Source organism: Gopherus flavomarginatus, chromosome 3 (genome assembly GCF_025201925.1).
Source record: "Gopherus flavomarginatus isolate rGopFla2 chromosome 3, rGopFla2.mat.asm, whole genome shotgun sequence".
Lineage (NCBI taxonomy): Eukaryota > Metazoa > Chordata > Testudines > Testudinidae > Gopherus > Gopherus flavomarginatus.
The window spans coordinates 42,232,733-42,251,740 of NC_066619.1; the positions used below are offsets into that span (position 1 = coordinate 42,232,733).

At 41.2% G+C, this 19,008-nt stretch overlaps 1 protein-coding gene across 1 annotated transcript in view; it reads right to left on the reverse strand.

Annotated features, from left to right (window-relative positions):
• ADAMTS6 (ADAM metallopeptidase with thrombospondin type 1 motif 6) overlaps nt 1-19,008 on the reverse strand; it is a 324,965-nt gene that overhangs the window by 75,542 nt on the left and 230,415 nt on the right. Inside the window, exon 15 of the mRNA XM_050947192.1 lies at nt 5,172-5,274. Within this exon, the coding sequence (XP_050803149.1) occupies nt 5,172-5,274 (103 nt within the window). The remainder of the gene's footprint in view (nt 1-5,171; nt 5,275-19,008) is intronic.

Here is a 19,008-nt window from a genome sequence, read left to right on the forward strand (position 1 = left end):
TAAAATGAACAATGTTTTGAGATGTAGGGCCTGAATTTAAAGAGAATTTAACCTGCCCTCCCTTTTCTTGACTGCTTAGAATTCCACTGGCTCAATTTTTTGTTGACATAAGAGGACATTAAATGTCTAATTACTTCAATCCATTAATTGGATGTCTAGGTGCGCTCATTTGCTCAGCAAATAATTTACAAGCACATCTGAGAGGTGCTAAATGCCCATCAGCAACCACTGACGATACTGTAAGCACAAAAAAGACTTAATTTTTAAAAATTGTGTCATAGACACTATCTCACACAGCACCAAAAAGGATCCCTAACAACTATCTAATAACAAGGCACTAGACACAGTTCTTGAGCACAGCTTTTCAGATGTGTAGAGAGTGGGCAATGAACAAAATATACTGCAAAGATTTCCATTCTTATTTCAGCATTACTAGCTAGCATGGAGTAGCAATAATATCATTAATTAGGTTACTTTTCTTTTGTTTTTTATAATTAGGATAACAAACAGAAATATCCTGCTAGGCAGTTTTAAAGCTTATAGTCAAAATATCCTGAACAGGACACCGGCTTTCAGTATATTTTTAGGTTAATGGATAGACTCCTAATTAGAGCTATCAATTAATCACAGTTAACCTCATGCAATTAACTCAAAATAATTAATTGTGATTAAAAAAATTAATCATAATAAATTGCACTTTTAATGGCACTGTTAAACAATAATAGAATAGCAATTGAAATTTAATACACATATTTGGTATGTTTTCTACATTTTCAATTATACTGATTTCAATTACGACACACAATATGAAGTGTACAGTGCTCACTTTATATTTTTTATTACAAATGTTTGCACTGTAAAATGATAAACAAAGGAAATAGTATTTTTTGATTCACCTCACATAAGTACTGTAGTGCAGTGGTCTCCAAACTTTTTTGATCGCGCACCCCATCAGTAAAAAAATTTTGAGCATGCACCACCTGCCGTGCCGCAGGGCTGGCTCTTCCCTTTTTGCCGCACCAAGCAAAAAAAAAAAAAAAAAAAAAAGAAAAAGACTTGGACTCCCACTCGAACTGCCGAAGGGGGGAAAAAAAAAAGCCGCCCTAACTGCTGAAGTGGCACTGCTCTGGCAGCGCTCCTCTGCCTGTGCACCCCAAAGGATCCTCTTGAGCACCCCACTTTGGAGACCACTGCTGTAGTGCAATCTCTTTGTCGTGGCAGTGCAACTTACAAATGTGGGGGGGGGTTTGTTACATAACTGCACTAAAAAATAAAACATAAAACTTTACAGCCTACAAGTCCGCTCAGTCCTACTTCTTGTTCAGTCAATCGCTAAGACAAACAAGTTTTATTTATATTTGCTGGAGGTAATGCTGCCTGCTTCTTATTTACAATGTCACTTGAAAATAAGAACAGGCATTCACATGGCACTTTTGCAGCTGGCTAGGGTAGCCCAGGCCTTAGAAGAGCAACATTCTGATGCAGAACCTACAGAATGCAAACCAACAAAAGAGAAAATCAACCTTCTGCTGGTGGCATCTGACTTAGATGATGAAATGCACATGCATTGATCCGCACTGCTTTGGATTATTATCGAGCAGAACCCGTCATCAGCATGGACATATGTCCTCTGGAATGGTAGCTGAAGCATGAAGGGACATATGAATCTTTAGCACATCTGGCACATAAATATCTTGTGACACTGGCTACAACAGTGCCATGTGAATGCTTATTCTCACTTTCAGGTGACGTGAATTAGAAGCAGGTAGAATTATCTTCCACAAATGTAAGCAAACTTGTTTGTTTGAGCGATTGGCTGAACAAGCAGTAGGCCTGAGTAGACTTGTAGGCTCAAAAGTTTTACATTATTTTATTTTTGAGTACAGTTATTTTTTGCACATAATTCTACATTTGTAAGTTCAACTTTCCTGATCAAGAGGTTGCACTACAGTACTTGTATGAGGTGAATTAAAATACTATTTCTTTTGTTTCTTTTTTACACTGCAAATATAGTAAGCACTGTACACTTTGTATTCAGTGTTGTAACTGAAAATGTAGAAAACATCCAAAAATATTTAAATGGTATTCTATTATTAACAGCATGATTAATCACGATTAATTTTTTTAATCACTTGACAACCCTACTCCAACTGATCCTCAATTGAAGAGGTATTGAAACAGCTGGCAGATGAGACAAAGACTGGTAAATAAAGAAGAGAACAGGTCACTAAGACAGAGAGAACTGGATTACTTAGTACAAGCAGACTATATGCCTTTCAAAATGACTAAATGTAAAGTCATTGTTAAGAACCAAGATTGTAGGTCTACCTATGGGATGGGGGAGCACTGTATTTTGGGAAGCAGTGACCTGAAAAATACTTGGGGAGTCATGGTGGAAAATCAGCTAAACATGATCTACCAATGTAAAAGTTTGGCCAAAAGAGTTACTATGATCTTGAATGTATAAATGGGAACACTGGCGAAGTAGAGAGGTTATATTACCTCTGTATTTGGCACTGGTGTGACTGCTACTAGAATTCTGTGTCCAGTTGTGGTGTCCACAATACAAGGCTATTAAGAAATAGGGGTGGCTTCAGAGAATGACTAACAGATTGGAATACATGGCTTGTAGAGACAGAGTTAAGGAGTTCACTTTATTTAGCTCTATCAAAGAGAAGATTAAAGGGTGATTTGACCACTCTATAAGTACTTACCTAGGAAACAAACATTTGATAACAGAGGGCTCTTTAGTTTAGCAGGCAATATCTAATGGCTGGAAGCTCAAGCTGGTCATATTTAGATTAGAAATAAGGTGACTTTTTAACAGTGAGAGTAATTAAACATTGGAGGAATTTACTGAGAGTTATGGTGTGTTCTCCACCTCTGGACATTTTTAAATAAAGATTGTATGTTTTTTTAAAAAGACATGCTCTCGTTCAAATAAGAATTAATTCAGGGAAGTCTTATAGCCAACGTTATCCAGAAGATCAGACTAGATGATCACAGTGGTCCTATCTGAGTAGGCTATAGGAAAAAATCAGATAATTAACTTCCTAGATAGGAAGTTCTGCTGAAGACTTGCTATTGAAACTTGAGATCAAATAGAAAAATATTGTCTCACCAGACATTCTGTTTAAAAACAGAAAAAAACACCTTGTGTATAAACAAAGAATGAATCAGCTACAAGATAAAACCAAAATCTGCACCCTGCCCTGATCCTGCCATTCATTGTTTGGTTCAAGTATGGGCAAAACTAGGCCTATCATGCCTATAAGATGATGAAAATGGAGAAAAAGAAAAAACATATACATGCTTAAGCCTGAAAAAAATTAAATCCAAGTCTTTACATGACAATTGTATCACATTATTTAAGGCCAAAAATCTAGGATTTCACTAGATAGCTAAGGTATTATTAAGGGTATATAACAGTCAAAGCTTAAATCAAATAATGTTTATACATTACCAAAGCTCTAGAATACAACATCATGAATATACTGCCTGTATCCTAATTGAGTGAATTTCTCCTCTCAGTCATGCCAGTGTAATCTGGAGTAATTGAGAACAGAATTTGGCCCACTATTTTTACAAAGCAAATCCTTAGACAAGATCTCTGCCCTTTAGAGTCAACAATGGAGGGACAGATCCTGTGTCACTTCAGTAGCCAAAATGACTGCAAAGCTAGCTAAACTGTAGAAAGCATAAAGTTGGCAAGGGGTGTGACTGGATGAAGGAGGTAGGTCAGGGAGTTACTGGCAATCAAACAGAAATTAAAGCAGCCCAGATGTTGCTCTAATCTGTGCTAGGGCTTAACCTGCCCAAGGATAGCCCCAAGATTGGGGACAGGAAGTGTGGGAAAGTCAGCATAAAGTAAGGACCTCTGTTTACCGACGACTAGCCCTGTATCTAAATCAAAAGACCATCCTTCTCCATCTCTTCTTTTTCTTCTAAGGAGCAAAAAGGGGGAAAAGAAAGAAATGTTGGGACAGATCCTTGACTATGGCTGAAGAACAAACAGCACAAGCCAGGAGAGAAGGAGCTGCAAAGTTCATCTTTGCATTCTCTCAGTCATAGGGCCACTGTGTGCAGGGCTGGTCCTGTGAAGTAACTTAGAGCAGTGGAGGACTTCTTTAACTTATGTCAGCTGCTAACTGCCCCAAGAAGCTGAAACTGCAGAGTAGATCCATCCATGATTATGTTTCTACTGCTACAGTTAACATGTAAAGCAGTACAGGTGCCTCCACTCACTGCTCTGAATTTGGTTTTAATAATAGAATTAGCTCTTAAGACTCAGGGATACACACTTAGAGGCTTGAAATTAGGTCTTGGGATGTAAAAATTATTATATATATATATATATCTTCAGTTTAGCTCTGAGTAATTGTGGCATTCTCTCAATGCAATTAGTATAATTTATTTGCAAATTATACTATTAATTTATCTATATTACATTCTGTAGCATCCACAATTCCCAATCAGGATTGAGGCCCAGTGTACCAGATTTTGTACGAAAACATAGGAAGAGACATTCTTTGTCCTAAAGAGCTTATCTTTTTTCTGCTTTGATCTTTTAATTTGCAGGGGAAAGGTATACAATGTACAAGACAACTGATCAGAGTGATGATAGGCACACAGCTGGCATAAACCAAATCTAAAAAATCTGTCCCAAAATGGAAAAAAAAATTGGCACAAATAGCTATGCTGAGCACAGTACAGATGCTCAGGGGAACAAAACTGTCCTTTCCCACACAATGGAAGCTGTTGCAGGTCAATGGCTCTTATGCATATGCACACCATCCAGGATGGTGGAGTTCCAAGTAGGGGAACTCTGTTGGGACTTTTATACTGTACACCTCACTGCAGTGTCCAAGTAGAGTAGTGGATCACCCATCCATGTCCAATCTCTGCATGCTGCTGCTAAGGGAGCTGCTGGGGAAGGGCTTTACACTATGAAGGGGTGCATTCTTCCTGCATAGCACCTCCTGTCACGTTTTCATAGCTGAACCACACCAGTTCACCACCAATATGGCCCTTCCATTGACATGCCCTTTAGTGAATTTTGTATTTTTAATTAATGGGTCAACAGATGGCTACTGAAACATCAAAGTTCAAGATTAGTCAGCTGAGTGTTTTCAGATATGTCACATTTATATCTCTGCCAAGCTACAGGTTACCTCCAGTGTAGGGTTTCCAGTTATAATACTTTCCCCGGAAGGGCATATTGTCGAAATCTGCACACTGTTTTTCTCGAAAATCACGGGACCCTGAAGGACATGGCTAAAGTGAAATTAAAGTAAAAAATGTATTAGACATTAACATTAATATAAAAAGGACATGGTTATATTACTTAAAAATAAAATGGTCCTAAACTACATTATGTTAGCTCACTCCTTTATTTTGTGGCTCTGATTCTGACGCTTGCTTTATTGTTTCACAACTGGTATTCAGAGTGAAGTGTCTATTTTGTAATCTTAGGCAGGCACAAAGTAACTTAAACAAAGTTAAGTGTTACAACAGTTTCCGTATAACTTTACATTCAGAATCATGTCACGGTTCACTTTGCAATCAAACCATCAGGTATCTCCTTATAAACACATACAAAAACCAACTGAAGAAACTAAAACACAAAATCTTTTTGGTGACAGATTCAGGCTCAGTTGCCACAGCTGTTCTTAGGTATGCATTTAAGAGATCAAGAAATAGATTTATAACATCACATTCAACACTCAATTGCAGTTTGAAGACCTACTATTGTTCACTGACTACTTTGACAAAAAACATTTTACATGTAAGAATGAGACTGGACAAGGTTTAATCCCAATTCTAAGCATCTTCCAAATGTAAAGAATTTGGAATCACTATTTACATTTAATCTGTTAACTTCTCTCAATCAATTACTGAGCCCAGACATGTATTAAATAGTTTCTCATCTGAGGTGCTGTTGGTGATGTTGAAGACTGTTCTTTCTCCAAGGAAGAATTACAGGAACAACATAATTCACTGCTATTACTTACACTTTTTTGTCTATGCAAGATTTAGGTTCAAAATAACAAAGCCAACTAATCGCTAACTCTGAATTTAACATTGCAAGATGATCTTTTCTGAAATCTGTGTAAAAAAGCATAGTCTAAGATAAATTATCTTTTACGGTTCTGCAACTACAAGATTTACAAGGTAAAGTTAAAACATTTGAAACAGATTAAGAATATTGTCTTTAAAATAGAACAGAAGAACTTGTTTGACAGAAATTTTTAACTGTTAATAAACATTACTGATTTTTATAAGCAGCCTCAGAGTTCATTTTTTATATTTTTACTGGTCTACCTGTATTTCTAAGCCAGTTTGTGGTGTTCAGAAATCTGGAATGAACTCACTGTGAAAGGGGTTACATAAACAAGTATGGTAAAACATACTACATTATTTGCATAATCACCAAAACTCTCGGTATGATGTAGTTCAAGTTCCTATCATATAAACGCCAGAGGATCATGACTTGGAAACTAAGCAAGAAGTTTCCTACAAGTTTAAAAATATTTTTAAGTACAATAAAATACTGAACACGGCATTGCCCTGTAATTTCTGCACTGTTTCCTTTGTAAATTAGCCCTTCACCCTCTTCCAATCTTTCCTTTAAGAAGCTCCCACATCTTTGTTTGCAGCAAGCCTCTGCTATTCACGGAGGCACAACCATCAGGCTACAGCAGTGCCTTCTTTTTGCCCTATGAAACTCCATTCAGCCATTGCTGAGAGTTTAATTGTTAAAATTTGGCACTTGTCTTCTCTAGCTTTCCTCAGGAAAATTCTGGCAGCCTGACAGAATAATAAACAAATATTCTAAGGCTGGGCTCATGTTGCTGCCAAAACAGCAGCAGATACTGTACCGGGAGCTGCCAGAGTATTTGTAGCAGTGGGAAGGAGAAAGAGTTGGGCTGAGCTCCCCGCATATCAGGACCCAGAACACGCCCCTCCCTGAGGGCAATACATGTAGCAGGAACAGGGCCAGGATCACATCCTGTAAACATCACATCCCCCAGGCTCAGCACCTGGACCCAGCAGCTGATTTACACACTCTCTGGAGATGCCACATGAAGTCAGATCCCCCTGGAACTCCTCAAGGGGTGGGAGAAAGAAAGATAGGGAGGCCTGACTCCCCCCAACAACTTCCTGGAATCAACACATGGCTCAAGCAGCCTATCCTTTTTTTTTCTCCTGGGGGCATTACATGGAAGAAGAGCACATTTAACTCCTAGGACAGAGGAAAGAGAGAGAGGCGGGCCAGGCTAGGCTCTCCACACCCACTGACCACCTCTAGGACCCAGCATCTGGACCTATCTCTGCCCCACACCCCAGGTTAACAGCCTTTGCCTGGCAACAGCTAACAGAGGGCTGGTCTATACTATAGCTGTAAGTCAACCTAAGTTATGTTACTGCAGTTCCATAACTTATGTAACTTAGGGTACGTTTACACTACAGGATTATTCCAATTTTACATAAACCGGTTTTGTAAAACAGATTGTATAAAGTCGAGTGCACGCGGCCACACAAAGCACAATAATTCGGTGGTGTGCGTCCACGTACCGAGGCTAGCGTTGATTTCTGGAGCGTTGCACTGTGGGTAGCTATCCCGTAGCTATCCCATAGTTCCCGCAGTCTCCCCCGCCCATTGGAATTCTGGGTTGAAATCTCAATGCATGATGGTGCAAAAACAGTGTTGCTGGTGATTCTGGGTAAATGTCGTCACTCATTCCTTCCTCCGTGAAAGCAACGGCAGACAATCATTTCGCGCCCTTTTTCCCTGGATTGCCCTGGCAGACGCCATAGCATGGCAACTATGGAGCCCGTTTTGCCTTTTGTCACTGTCACTGTATGTGTACTGGATGCCACTAACAGAGGCAGTACTGCAGCGCTACACAGCAGCATTCATTTGCCTTTGCAAGGTAGCAGAGATGGTTACCATCCCTATTGCACCGTCAGCCATTGTAAATTGGCGATGAGATGACGGTTACCAGTCGTTCTGTACCGTCTGCTGCTGTCATGGGTGCTCCTGGCTGACCTTCGCTGAGGTCGGCCAGGGGCGCAAAGACAAAAATGGGAATGACTCCCCGGGTCGTTCCCTCCTTTATGTTGTATCTAAAAATAGAGTCGGTCCTGCCTAGAATATGGGGCAAGTGTACTAGAGGACCAGAGAGCACAGCCGCTCCATGTCAGATCCCGCAGAAATGATGAGCTGCATGCCATTCTAGAGGGTGCCCCTGCAACAACCTCACCCGTTGCTTCCCTCCTCCCCCAACCCTCCTAGGCTACCGTGGCAGCGTCCCCCCATTTGTGTGAAGTAATAAAGAATGCAGGAATAAGAAACACTGACTTTTTAGTGAGATAAAATGAGGGGGAGGCAGCCTCCAGCTGCTATGATAGTCCAGGCAGTACAGAATCTTTTCTTTAGACATGAAAGGGGGGGGCTGATGGAGCTCAGCCCCCAGTTGCTATGATGAGCACGGTTACCAGCCGTTCTGTACCATCTGCCGGGAATAACCAGGAATCATTCCTATTTTTACCCAGGTGCCCCCAGCTGACCTCACCAGTGGCCAGCCAGGAGCACTCACGGGATGATGACAAGGACGGCTATCAGTCCTTCTGCACTGGGCCGTCTGCCACCAGGGAAAGGAGGGGAGAGGATGCTGCTATTCAGTGCCGCAGCACCGCGTCTACCAGCAACATGCAGTAGATATACGGTGACATTGAAAAAAGTCAAGAAATGATTTTTTCCCTTTTCTTTCACAGAGGGGGGGAGAAGGGGTAAATTGATGAGATATACCCTGAACCACTCCGGACAATGTGTTTGACCCTACAGGCATTGGGAGCTCAGCCAACAATGCAAATGCTTTTCGGAGACTGCGGGGACTGTGGGATAGCTGGAGTCCTCAGTTCCCCCTCCCTTCCTCCATGAGCGTCCATTTGATTCTTTGGCTTTCTGTTACGCTTGTCACACATCCCTGTGCTGTGGACTCTGTATCATAGCCTAGAGATCTTTTTCAAATGCTTTGGCATTTTGTCTTCTGTAACGGAGCTCTGATAGAACAGATTTGTCTCCCCATACAGTGGTCAGATCCAGTATCTCCCATACGGTCCATGCTGGAGCTTCTTTTGGATTTGGGACTGCATCGCCACCCGTGCTGATCAGAGCTCCACACTGGGCAAACAGGAAATGCAATTCAAAAGTTGCGGGGCTTTTCCTGTCTACCTAGCCAGTGCATCCGAGTTCAGATTGCTTTCCAGAGCGGTCACAGTGATGCACTGTGGGATACCGCCCGGAGGCTAATACCATCGATTTGCGGCCACACTAAACCTAATCCGACATGGCAATACCGATTTCAGCGCTACTCCTCTTGTCAGGGAGGAGTACAGAAACGGTTTTAAGAGCCCTTTATATCAATATAAAGGGCCTCATTGTGTGGCTGGGTGCAGGGTTAAATGGGTTTAACACTACTAAAATCGGTTTAAACGCGTAGTGTAGACCAGGCTGTAGAATGACTTACAGCCGTGCCGACACTGCTCTGTGTTGACGGGAGACACTCTCCCGCTCACATATCTTACTCTTCTTGGGGAACTGGAGTGCAGAAGTTGACAGGGGAGCACTCTGCCATCGACTTAGCGGGTCTTCACCAGACCTGCTCAATCGACAAAGCTGCATCGATTGCAGCAGTGTAGATCTAGCTGTAAGTATAGACATGCCCATAGTTAGACCTGCTTTTCAAGTGACAGAAGTTGATGCTATGATGCTGAACATTGAGGATTGAAAACTCTGCTCAAGATGGAGAAGTTGTTACAGTTGTGCATAATAGAATTTCTTTTATCTTTTTCCTTAAAAGACTATTTAGGAAATTACATACAAAAAAACCTGTTAAAACAATAGCAGCAAAGAATCCTGTGGCACCTTATAGACTAACAGACATTTTGGAGCATGAGCTTCCGTGGGTGAATACCCACTTCCTCAGATGCATGTAGTGGAAATTTCCAGGGGCAGGTATATATATGCTAGCAAGCAAGCTAGAGATAATGAGGTCAGTTCAATCAGGGAGGATGAGGCCCTGTTCTAGCAGTTGAGGTGTGAAAACCAAGAGAGGAGAAACTGGTTCTGTAGTTGGCAAGCCATTCACAGTCTTTGTTTAATCCTGAGCTGATGGTGTCAAATTTGCAGATGAACTGAAGCTCAGCAGTTTCTCTTTGAAGTCTGGTCCTGAAGTCTTTTTTGCTGCAGGATGGCCACCTTAAGGTCTGCTATAGTGTGGCCAGGGAGGTTGAAGTGCTCTCCTACAGGTTTTTGTATATTGCCATTCCTAATATCTGATTAGTGTCCATTTATCCTTTTCCATAGAGACTGTCCAGTTTGGCCGATGTACATAGCAGAGGGGCATTGCTGGCATATGATGGCGTATATTACATTGGTGGATGTGCAGATGAATGAACCGGTGATGGTGTGGCTGATCTGGTTAGGTCCTGTGATGGTGTCGCTGGTGTAGATATGTGGGCAGAGTTGGCATCGAGGTTTGTTGCATGGATTGGTTCCTGAGCTACAGTTACTATGGTGCGGTGTGCAGTTACTGGTGAGAATATGTTTCAGGTTGGCAGGTTGTCTGTGGGCAAGGACTGGCCTGCCACCCAAGGCCTGTGAAAGTGTGGGATCATTGTCCAGGATGGGTTGTAGATCCTTGATGATGCGTTGGAGGGGTTTTAGCTGAGGGCTGTATGTGATGGCCAGTGGAGTCCTGTTGGTTTCTTTCTTGGGTTTGTCTTGCAGTAGGAGACTTCTGGGTACACGTCTGGCTCTGTTGATCTGTTTCCTTATTTCCTCGTGTGGGTATTGTAGTTTTGAGAATGCTTGGTGGAGATTTTGTAGGTGTTGGTCTCTGTCTGAGGGGTTAGAGCAGATGCGGTTGTACCTCAGTGCTTGGCTGTAGACAATGGATCGTGTGATGTGTCCGGGATGGAAGCTGGAGGCATGAAGGTAGGCATAGCGGTTGGTAGGTTTTCGATATAGGGTGGTGTTAATGTGACCATCACTTATTTGCACTGTGGTGTCTAGAAAGTGGACCTCCCGTGTAGATTGGTCCAGGCTGAGGTTGATGGTGGGGTGGAAGCTGTTGAAATCGTGGTGGAATTTTTCCAGAGTCTCCTTCCCATGGGTCCAGATGATGAAGATGTCATCAATGTAGCGCAGGTAGAGAAGGGGCGTGAGTGGACGAGAGGTGAGGAAGCGTTGTTCCAGGTCGGTCATAAAGATATTGGCATATTGTGGGGCCATGCGGGTGCCCATAGCAGTGCCACTGATCTGGAGATATATATTGTCATCAAATTTGAAATAGTTGTGTGTAAGTATAAAGGCACAGAGCTCAGCAGCCAGTTGTGCTGTGGCATCATCAGGGATAGTGTTCCTGACAGCTTGTATTCCATCTGTGTGTGGGATGTTTGTGTAGAGAGCCTCTACATCCATGGTGGCTAGGATGGTGTTTTCTGGGAGGTGACCAATGCATTGTAGTGTCCTCAGGAAATCAGTGGTGTCACGGAGATAGCTGGGAGTGCTGGTGGCATAGGGTCTGAGTAGAGAGTCCATATATCCAGACAGTCCTTCAGTGAGAGTGCCAATGCCTGAGATGATGGGGCGTCCAGGATTTCCGGGTTTGTGGATCTTGGGTAGTAGATAGAATAACCCTGGTTGGGGCTCTAGGGATATGTTGATCTCTTCTGGTGTTAGTGTAGGGAGTGTCCTGAGTAGATGCTGTAGTTTCTTAGTGTATTCCTCAGTGGGATCTGAGGGAAGTGGCCTGTAGAATTTGGTATTGGAGAGTTGTCTGGCGGCCTCCTTTTGGTAGTCAGACCTGTTCATGATGACAATGGAACCTCCTTTATCAGCCTCTTTGATGATAATGTCAGAGTGGTTTCTGAGGCTGTGGATGGCATTGCGTTCTGCACGAGTTAGGTTGTGAGGCAAGCGATGTTGTTCCACGATTTCTGCCTGTGCACGCCGGCGGAAGCATTCAATGTATAGGTCCAGACTGTCATTTCGACCCTCAGGAGGAGTCCATGTGGACATTAGGAATGGCAATATACAAAAACCTGTAGGAGAGCACTTCAACCTCCCTGGCCACACTATAGCAGACCTTAAGGTGCCTGTGCACGCAGGCGGAAGCATTCAATGTATAGGTCCAGACTGTCATTTTGACCCTCAGGAGGAGTCCATGTGGACATTAGGAATGGCAATATACAAAAACTTGTAGTAGAGCACTTCAACCTCCCTGGCCACACTATAGCAGACCTTAAGGTGGCCATCCTGCAGCAAAAAAACTTCAGGACCAGACTTCAAAGAGAAACTGCTGAGCTTCAGTTCATCTGCAAATTTGACACCATCAGCTCAGGATTGAACAAAGACTGTGAATGGCTTGCCAACTACAGAACCAGTTTCTCCTCTCTTGGTTTTCACACCTCAACTGCTAGAACAGGGCCTCATCCTCCCTGATTGAACTGACCTCGTTATCTCTAGCTTGCTTGCTAGCATATATATACCTGCCCCTGGAAATTTCCACTACATGCATCTGAGGAAGTGGGTATTCACTCACGGAAGCTCATGCTCCAAAACGTCTGTTAGTCTATAAAGTGCCACAGGATTCTTTGCTGCTTTTACAGATCCAGACTAACACGGTTACCCCTCTGATACTTGTTAAAACAATGGCATTTAGGGTGCAAAATCAAGCACTTAATTTAGGAAATGATAATTTTACAGTTGCCTGTGCAGCCTTAATTCTGCCTTTGCATATACATTGTAATAATATCTTACATATTACTTTTTCCACAGATCCCACCAGCACAGGGCAGAAACATGAGAGGGCATATTACGAGTACATGGTCAACAGTAAATCTGACATTTCCAAACTTTAACATGCTTGACTTTGCACACTAAATGATGTCATTTTAACAGGTTTTTTGTAAGTAATAATTATACATACATATATCTGGTTTATCTCTAAAGATAGAAAAACACATCACCTGAAAAGTACCATCCCAAACTTTGAGGGGAAGTGAGAGAGAATTATATGAATGATAAATTGAAAAAAATTGTACGTAAAATTGCCATTCTTTAAAAACATCATTCTGATAGGATTTCCCAACTAAAACACAGAGGCTGGCTTCAACTCTACAGTCATCAGCTGTGCTGGATTGACTTGGATGCAAACAGAGTGGGTATTGATCTGGATGCAAACAGAGCTCCTTCAGCTCTGCCCTGCATCAACATTAGTACAGCTGCACAATGAATAAATGACTGACAGATTCATAGATTCTAAGGCCAGAAGAGATCATGGTAATCATCTAGTTAACACAGGCCATAGAACTTCCCCTATGATATTGTCATCTGTGAGGTCACCTCAGTTACAAACCTGAATGACTGGAGTAATTTACTCACCATATACTGCCACACTTAGAACCTCTGAGTTGTTCTCCAAATATTGCACTTGGACAAGGGTAGCTGGAGACTTCAGTACAATACAGAGAAGCCCAGAGTCAGTCTTTGATAGTGCTATAATGAAGTCCAGCTCTCTTTGTGTGTTTTCTAGTTTTTGGTACTGCTGCAATTGTAATGCCTGATTGCTAAAGGAGTAAGAGCTCAATAACATTGACTTTATGTACTGACATAACAAAGGTGTCAAAGCCACGATATACTCTGAAGACTTTTGCTTGGATGATGCAGACCACTTCAGTGTAACTGCTAAGAGAGATCTGCTAGCCTTGAACAGGTGAATGGGTCTGTTTCAACATGGGCATTTGCTGTCAGTGAATGTAACCAGGTCAAGGGACTCATCTCAGGATCCTGCTTTGAGGTTGAATCCTCTTAAATACTCTTGATAGGTGAAGGCTGGATTTAGACTCTTCAGGTGCTCGCCTTCAAGCTCAGTGATACTGAGTGATGACATGATACCTGCATCTTGCTGTACTCTAAAGCACAAGATATAGGGGCAACGGAACAGGAGGGGCTAAGGGGCCATGGTCCTCCCCCTTTTTGAAAGGTGCATTGCCCCTGCCTCTACTCTTCTCCCTGAGGCCCTACTCCCCTCCCCCCGCAGCCAGGACAGCAGCTGTAGAGCCGCAGACCCCTCCACCTGCCTGTGGTAGGGAGGCCAAGAGCAACTTACATCCTGTGTCCCCAGACTGAGCCCCCCGCCCAGGGCAGGTGGAGGGTCCGTGGCTCCCCACAGCTGTCCAGGCGGCTCTTGCCGTGGCTGGGCTGCAGCTCCAAGACCTGTCCCCTGGCCCTTTCTTCCTGTCCATGACTGCCACAAACAGCTGTGAAAACAAGCAGAACTGTTTGGACTAGTTGAAGTAGGAAGCCAACGCTGTTCTTCTGTCCAGAGTGTGCAGCTGCTACTCACCTTTATTCAAGTGAGGCTTCGGGCAGAATTGTTACATGGATTCCATTTCTCATAGCACTTTATAAATGAATTTTTGATTAAAAGCCCTGAGGCTTAGGGAAATATGTATATTTTATATCAGTTACTGAGATGGTTGGTGATAGAAAATACATTTTCTTTCTATCACCTTTTTGTTTCCAGTACTCATTAGCTCTTTTCTGCTGATCTCAGTGTTTCTATTAGGAGATGTCTTCTCAAGTGAAAAGTCAAATACTGTTTTGAAAGCCTTTAAGGAATATGCCTAGTAGGAGTTGAGTATGCTGATTTCAAAGAATGAAAATGGTCAATGGCAGGAGCATTACTTCATTTCTGAGTGAAAAATGAAGTGTAAGAAGCTTTTTTTCGGTTTATGAATACTAGGAACTTAAAGGAGTAATACTTCTTTAAATTACTTGAGGAGTAATGAATGCTGACACTACACAAAATCCCAACAGAAAGGAAAGGGTACAAACAAATTTTTCATACAAATGATGACCGTTTTGCAGACTCTTAATGTTTACATTAATCAAACATTCTTGGCCTTTCAAAAAGTGACTAGCAATAAGGTCCATCATAAATCTTGAAACAATCTCCAATCTCAGCAATTCTTGATTTTTTTTAAACCTTAAAGAAATTATTATATAACAAATGGGTAACACTGATTATCAGAGTTCTAGTGCAATTTAAATTGCTTCAAGACTGAATGAACTTATATCCTCCTCATGGTAATAGCATTAGAATATTTCTACTTTCATTTGCATTGAGAGCAGAACTGAACTAAGAATCTTTCAGGACATAAACTTAAACTGTTTAACATCTTCCTCATCAGAAGATCCCCCTGAAAAATCTTACCTGGTGTAGAGATATAAGGGGATTCTATTAAAAATTTTAAAAAGAGATTATCAACTTCCAGTTATCATTACAGATCATCACAGTAATAATAATAAAGAGACTGTGCCTTCTTGTGCGGATTCCAGATTTATTTTCTAGATGTATTTAAGACTGTAGTCTGAATAGCAGAGTTACTTTATTACACCACATACTCCTGAAGGTGCCAGTGAGAAAAGGTGAGAATTTAATGAAGACTGACTACTTCATCTCATTGATCACTTAAATTGAGACTTCAATATGGTGAAAAGATGCCATGAAACACAAGATTTAGCTATAAAAAGTTTGGTAAAAGAGTATTTAACTGCAAAGAGCAATGAAGATAGGTAGAAATAAAAGCTTAAAGAATGCCAGACTTTTTACCAGTGGCATTCTAGCCAATGAATATCAGTGGACTGAATTCTAAGATCAAAAGTAAACTAAAGTTGGGCCTGAATTTGCATTGTGAAAGAAGCAAAAGACACTCCAGACTGAAGTTCTAAGTGCAACTGAAGAGTACGAATGAAATGCCCAAGATATTGGATAAATGAAGAGATAGGGAGCTGAAATTAGGATAGAGAAAAAGCAACATAAGTATAAAAAAAATTAAGATTAAGGAAAGAGAGAGAAATATAAAAGGAGAAATCAGGAAAGAAGAATATGATCAGAAATATGAGTAAAAAACGGAAAGCAGTAAGGATTTAGAAAAAAACTATATGCAATCCATCTCTGAGTTAGAAAAGGCAAAAAGAATGAAATCAAGAATTAAAGCAAAAATTGTTATGAGAAAATGATTATGATGAGTCACCAGGGACATTACAGCACCCAAAAGAAAAAAGAAAGAAAAAGGAACAAAAAAGTCAATCAGCAAATTCCTCAAAGATACAACAGGCACATAATAAAGAATGAGTGTAAGAAAGCTGAAAATCACTGAATGGTACTGTTTTTAAATTAAATTGGGGTGTAGGGAGAATGGGACCAGAGTGGAAAAGAGAGAGGCACAGAGAAGAATCAAGGGAAAAATCCATGTCACACAATACAATTAAGACATGTTAAACCATAGTACACAGAGGTTAGTATAGTGAAATCTGCACAGGAGGACACTCTTGTTAGACAATTAGTCTTAAGAAATCACCCTAACGTATGCCCAAATGTATTGAGTCCATTCTGCTCCACCTTTATTAATGACAACCTCCATTAAGCACTGGATTTTTGTTGGTCTCTCCCAATATTTACTTAAGACAGGTATTACTATATTTACCTCTCCGCATAATAAAACGTAATATGTATTTCAAAAAGTAATTATATAAATTGTTCTAATCATTCAAATTTGGACTAAAATTTTAGCTAACCTCATAAAATGACAGTAGTTTTTTCGTTTAAAACTAAAATTCAAAAAAAGACAAGAAATTAGTATTAGATATGTGCTTTGTACGCTCTTAAGTCCAGCATCAAAAGATTATCTGGGCATTCTGTGTCAGCTCCTACGGGTCTTGAATGTAGGTCCAAGGGGGTCTGGAGTTATCACATACCAATCCTACCCCCAGCAGCTCACAGATAGCATGTGGGAGCAGGCCCATGAAGCCCAACTGCCCACAAACCCTCAAACCACCACTCTCTGATTGGGAGAGTTCCAAGGTTCCTGACTGGGCTGCAGCCCCTATTTAAGCCAGAGAAGGAAAAAGAATTTGTCTGAAAAACTTGAGCTTTACCCTGCCATAGACTGCTGGTCTAGTGTTTACCTCTTCCTGCTATATGATCCTGACCACCTGGTATCCTGACTCTGGGAAACTGCATCCTGGTTCCTGTCTTCTGGTTCCATCACCCAATCCTGACCTCTCAGTATTCTCACTCTTGGCAACTGACTCTTGATCTCTGCCCTCTAGTTTGCCTCTTGAGTCTGATCTCCTGGCATGCTAACCCAGCCTGATAGCTAGTAATCGGCTCCTGGCCCCTGAGTCTGTGCCTGATGCCAACCCCTAGGCCAGCCTGTCCATGACCCTGCCCTGACACTATTGCCAATGGATTCATTAGAACACCAGTGCAGGGGAAACAGAGATCAATAAATATAAATGAGAAGTTATGAAGTGTAGAAAACTGATATGGGAATCTAAAGGTATCAGGGAAAAATCCAAGGGTAGTAGCACTTAGGACATTAAAGAGTTTTTATATAATATATTAGGAACAAAAGAAATTGTAGCAATTGGATAGGCTTATTGCTAGATGTAGGTGGTAAAATTATTAATAATGATGATGTAAGAAAGGGAAGAAGTGTTCAAATATTCAATAAATATTTTTGTTGTATTTGGAAAGAGGCAAGATACTTACTCATATTACATGAGGATGATGAAATACATTCAAGTCCACTGGTAACTAAGGAGCATGTTAAACATCTTCTGGGGATAAAAAAAGTTTAAATCAGCAGGTATGGGTAACTGGATGCAAGAGTTCTACAAGAGTTAGCTAGGTCTCCCATATCCAACATGAGTGGCCTAACCACTGGACTACAGAGTCAGTCTTGTTCTTTTGCGTGGAACAAATGATCTCATTTTTGTCCTGCTGTGGAACAGAAAAGTTTTCAAAATAATAAAATTTTTCACAGGATGGGAGAACTGTTCCCCACCCAGCTGCAAAACTATAATACAAGGATTAAGAAGATAACCGAGAATCACATAAAGTTCCAAGTGATGATATTGAGGAGGCTTCAGAAGTATACCAAAGAATTACAGAAGTCTTCAAGAGGCCACAAGATTAACTATTAAATTGTTTGATGTGATATCTCAATGGAAAGATACAATGAGAAAAATCCATATTCCCCACACATTGTATTAGAAGTATTAAAGAAGAATCTTATCAGTAAAGGGATCTAGTTTCAGCTATTTTATATAGTTACCTACAATTAAAAGATTACATTAAGCTTTTTCTGAGTTTACTTCTGTATGCCCTCAGATCCAGAACAATTCCAGTTAGATTGTAAACCTAACTAGATTGGGGCAGGGACTGTCTACTGCTCTATCTAGCACATTGGAGCTCCATTCTTGGTTGGACCTACTAGGCACTAGTGTAAGAAACAAAGAATTACCTATCTTTCTGTGATGATTGTTCTATGAAATGTGTTGCATATGTCCATTTCGCTGTAGAGAACTCACAGGCAGATTGATCTGGAAGTGGGCACAGAGTCTCTTTGAACTGAATGTAGAACAACACGCCCAAATATGGCATTGTTCCTGGATTAAAGAGCTATAGTGTAATATGAAGCAAATGTGTGTACTGATGACTCAGTTGACACTTTGCAAATGTCCAAATTAGGAACTTGTGCTAGGAAAGCCACAGATGCTGCTTCTGCTCTTGCCAAATGGGCTAGCACTTTAGTTGGTGGAATGACATCAGTCAACTGGCAACACGAATACACTATAAAATCCAAGAGGAAATCCTCTGAGAGGGTACTGGGTGGCCTCTCATTCTGTCTGCCACTGCAATGAACAACTGTGATGATGATCTAAATGATTTAGTCTGGTGTAGGTAAAAAGTTAAAGCTCTTCTGATACGTAAAGAGGGGAGCTTTTCTTCATCTCTATGAATATGAGACTTTGGGAAGAAAGTTGGCAATTAGATTCATGTGAAAGTTGGAAACCACTTTTGTCAGGAACTTCATTTGACGGCAAAGGTAAACCTTGTCCTTGGTAAAAGACCATATAGGGAGGCA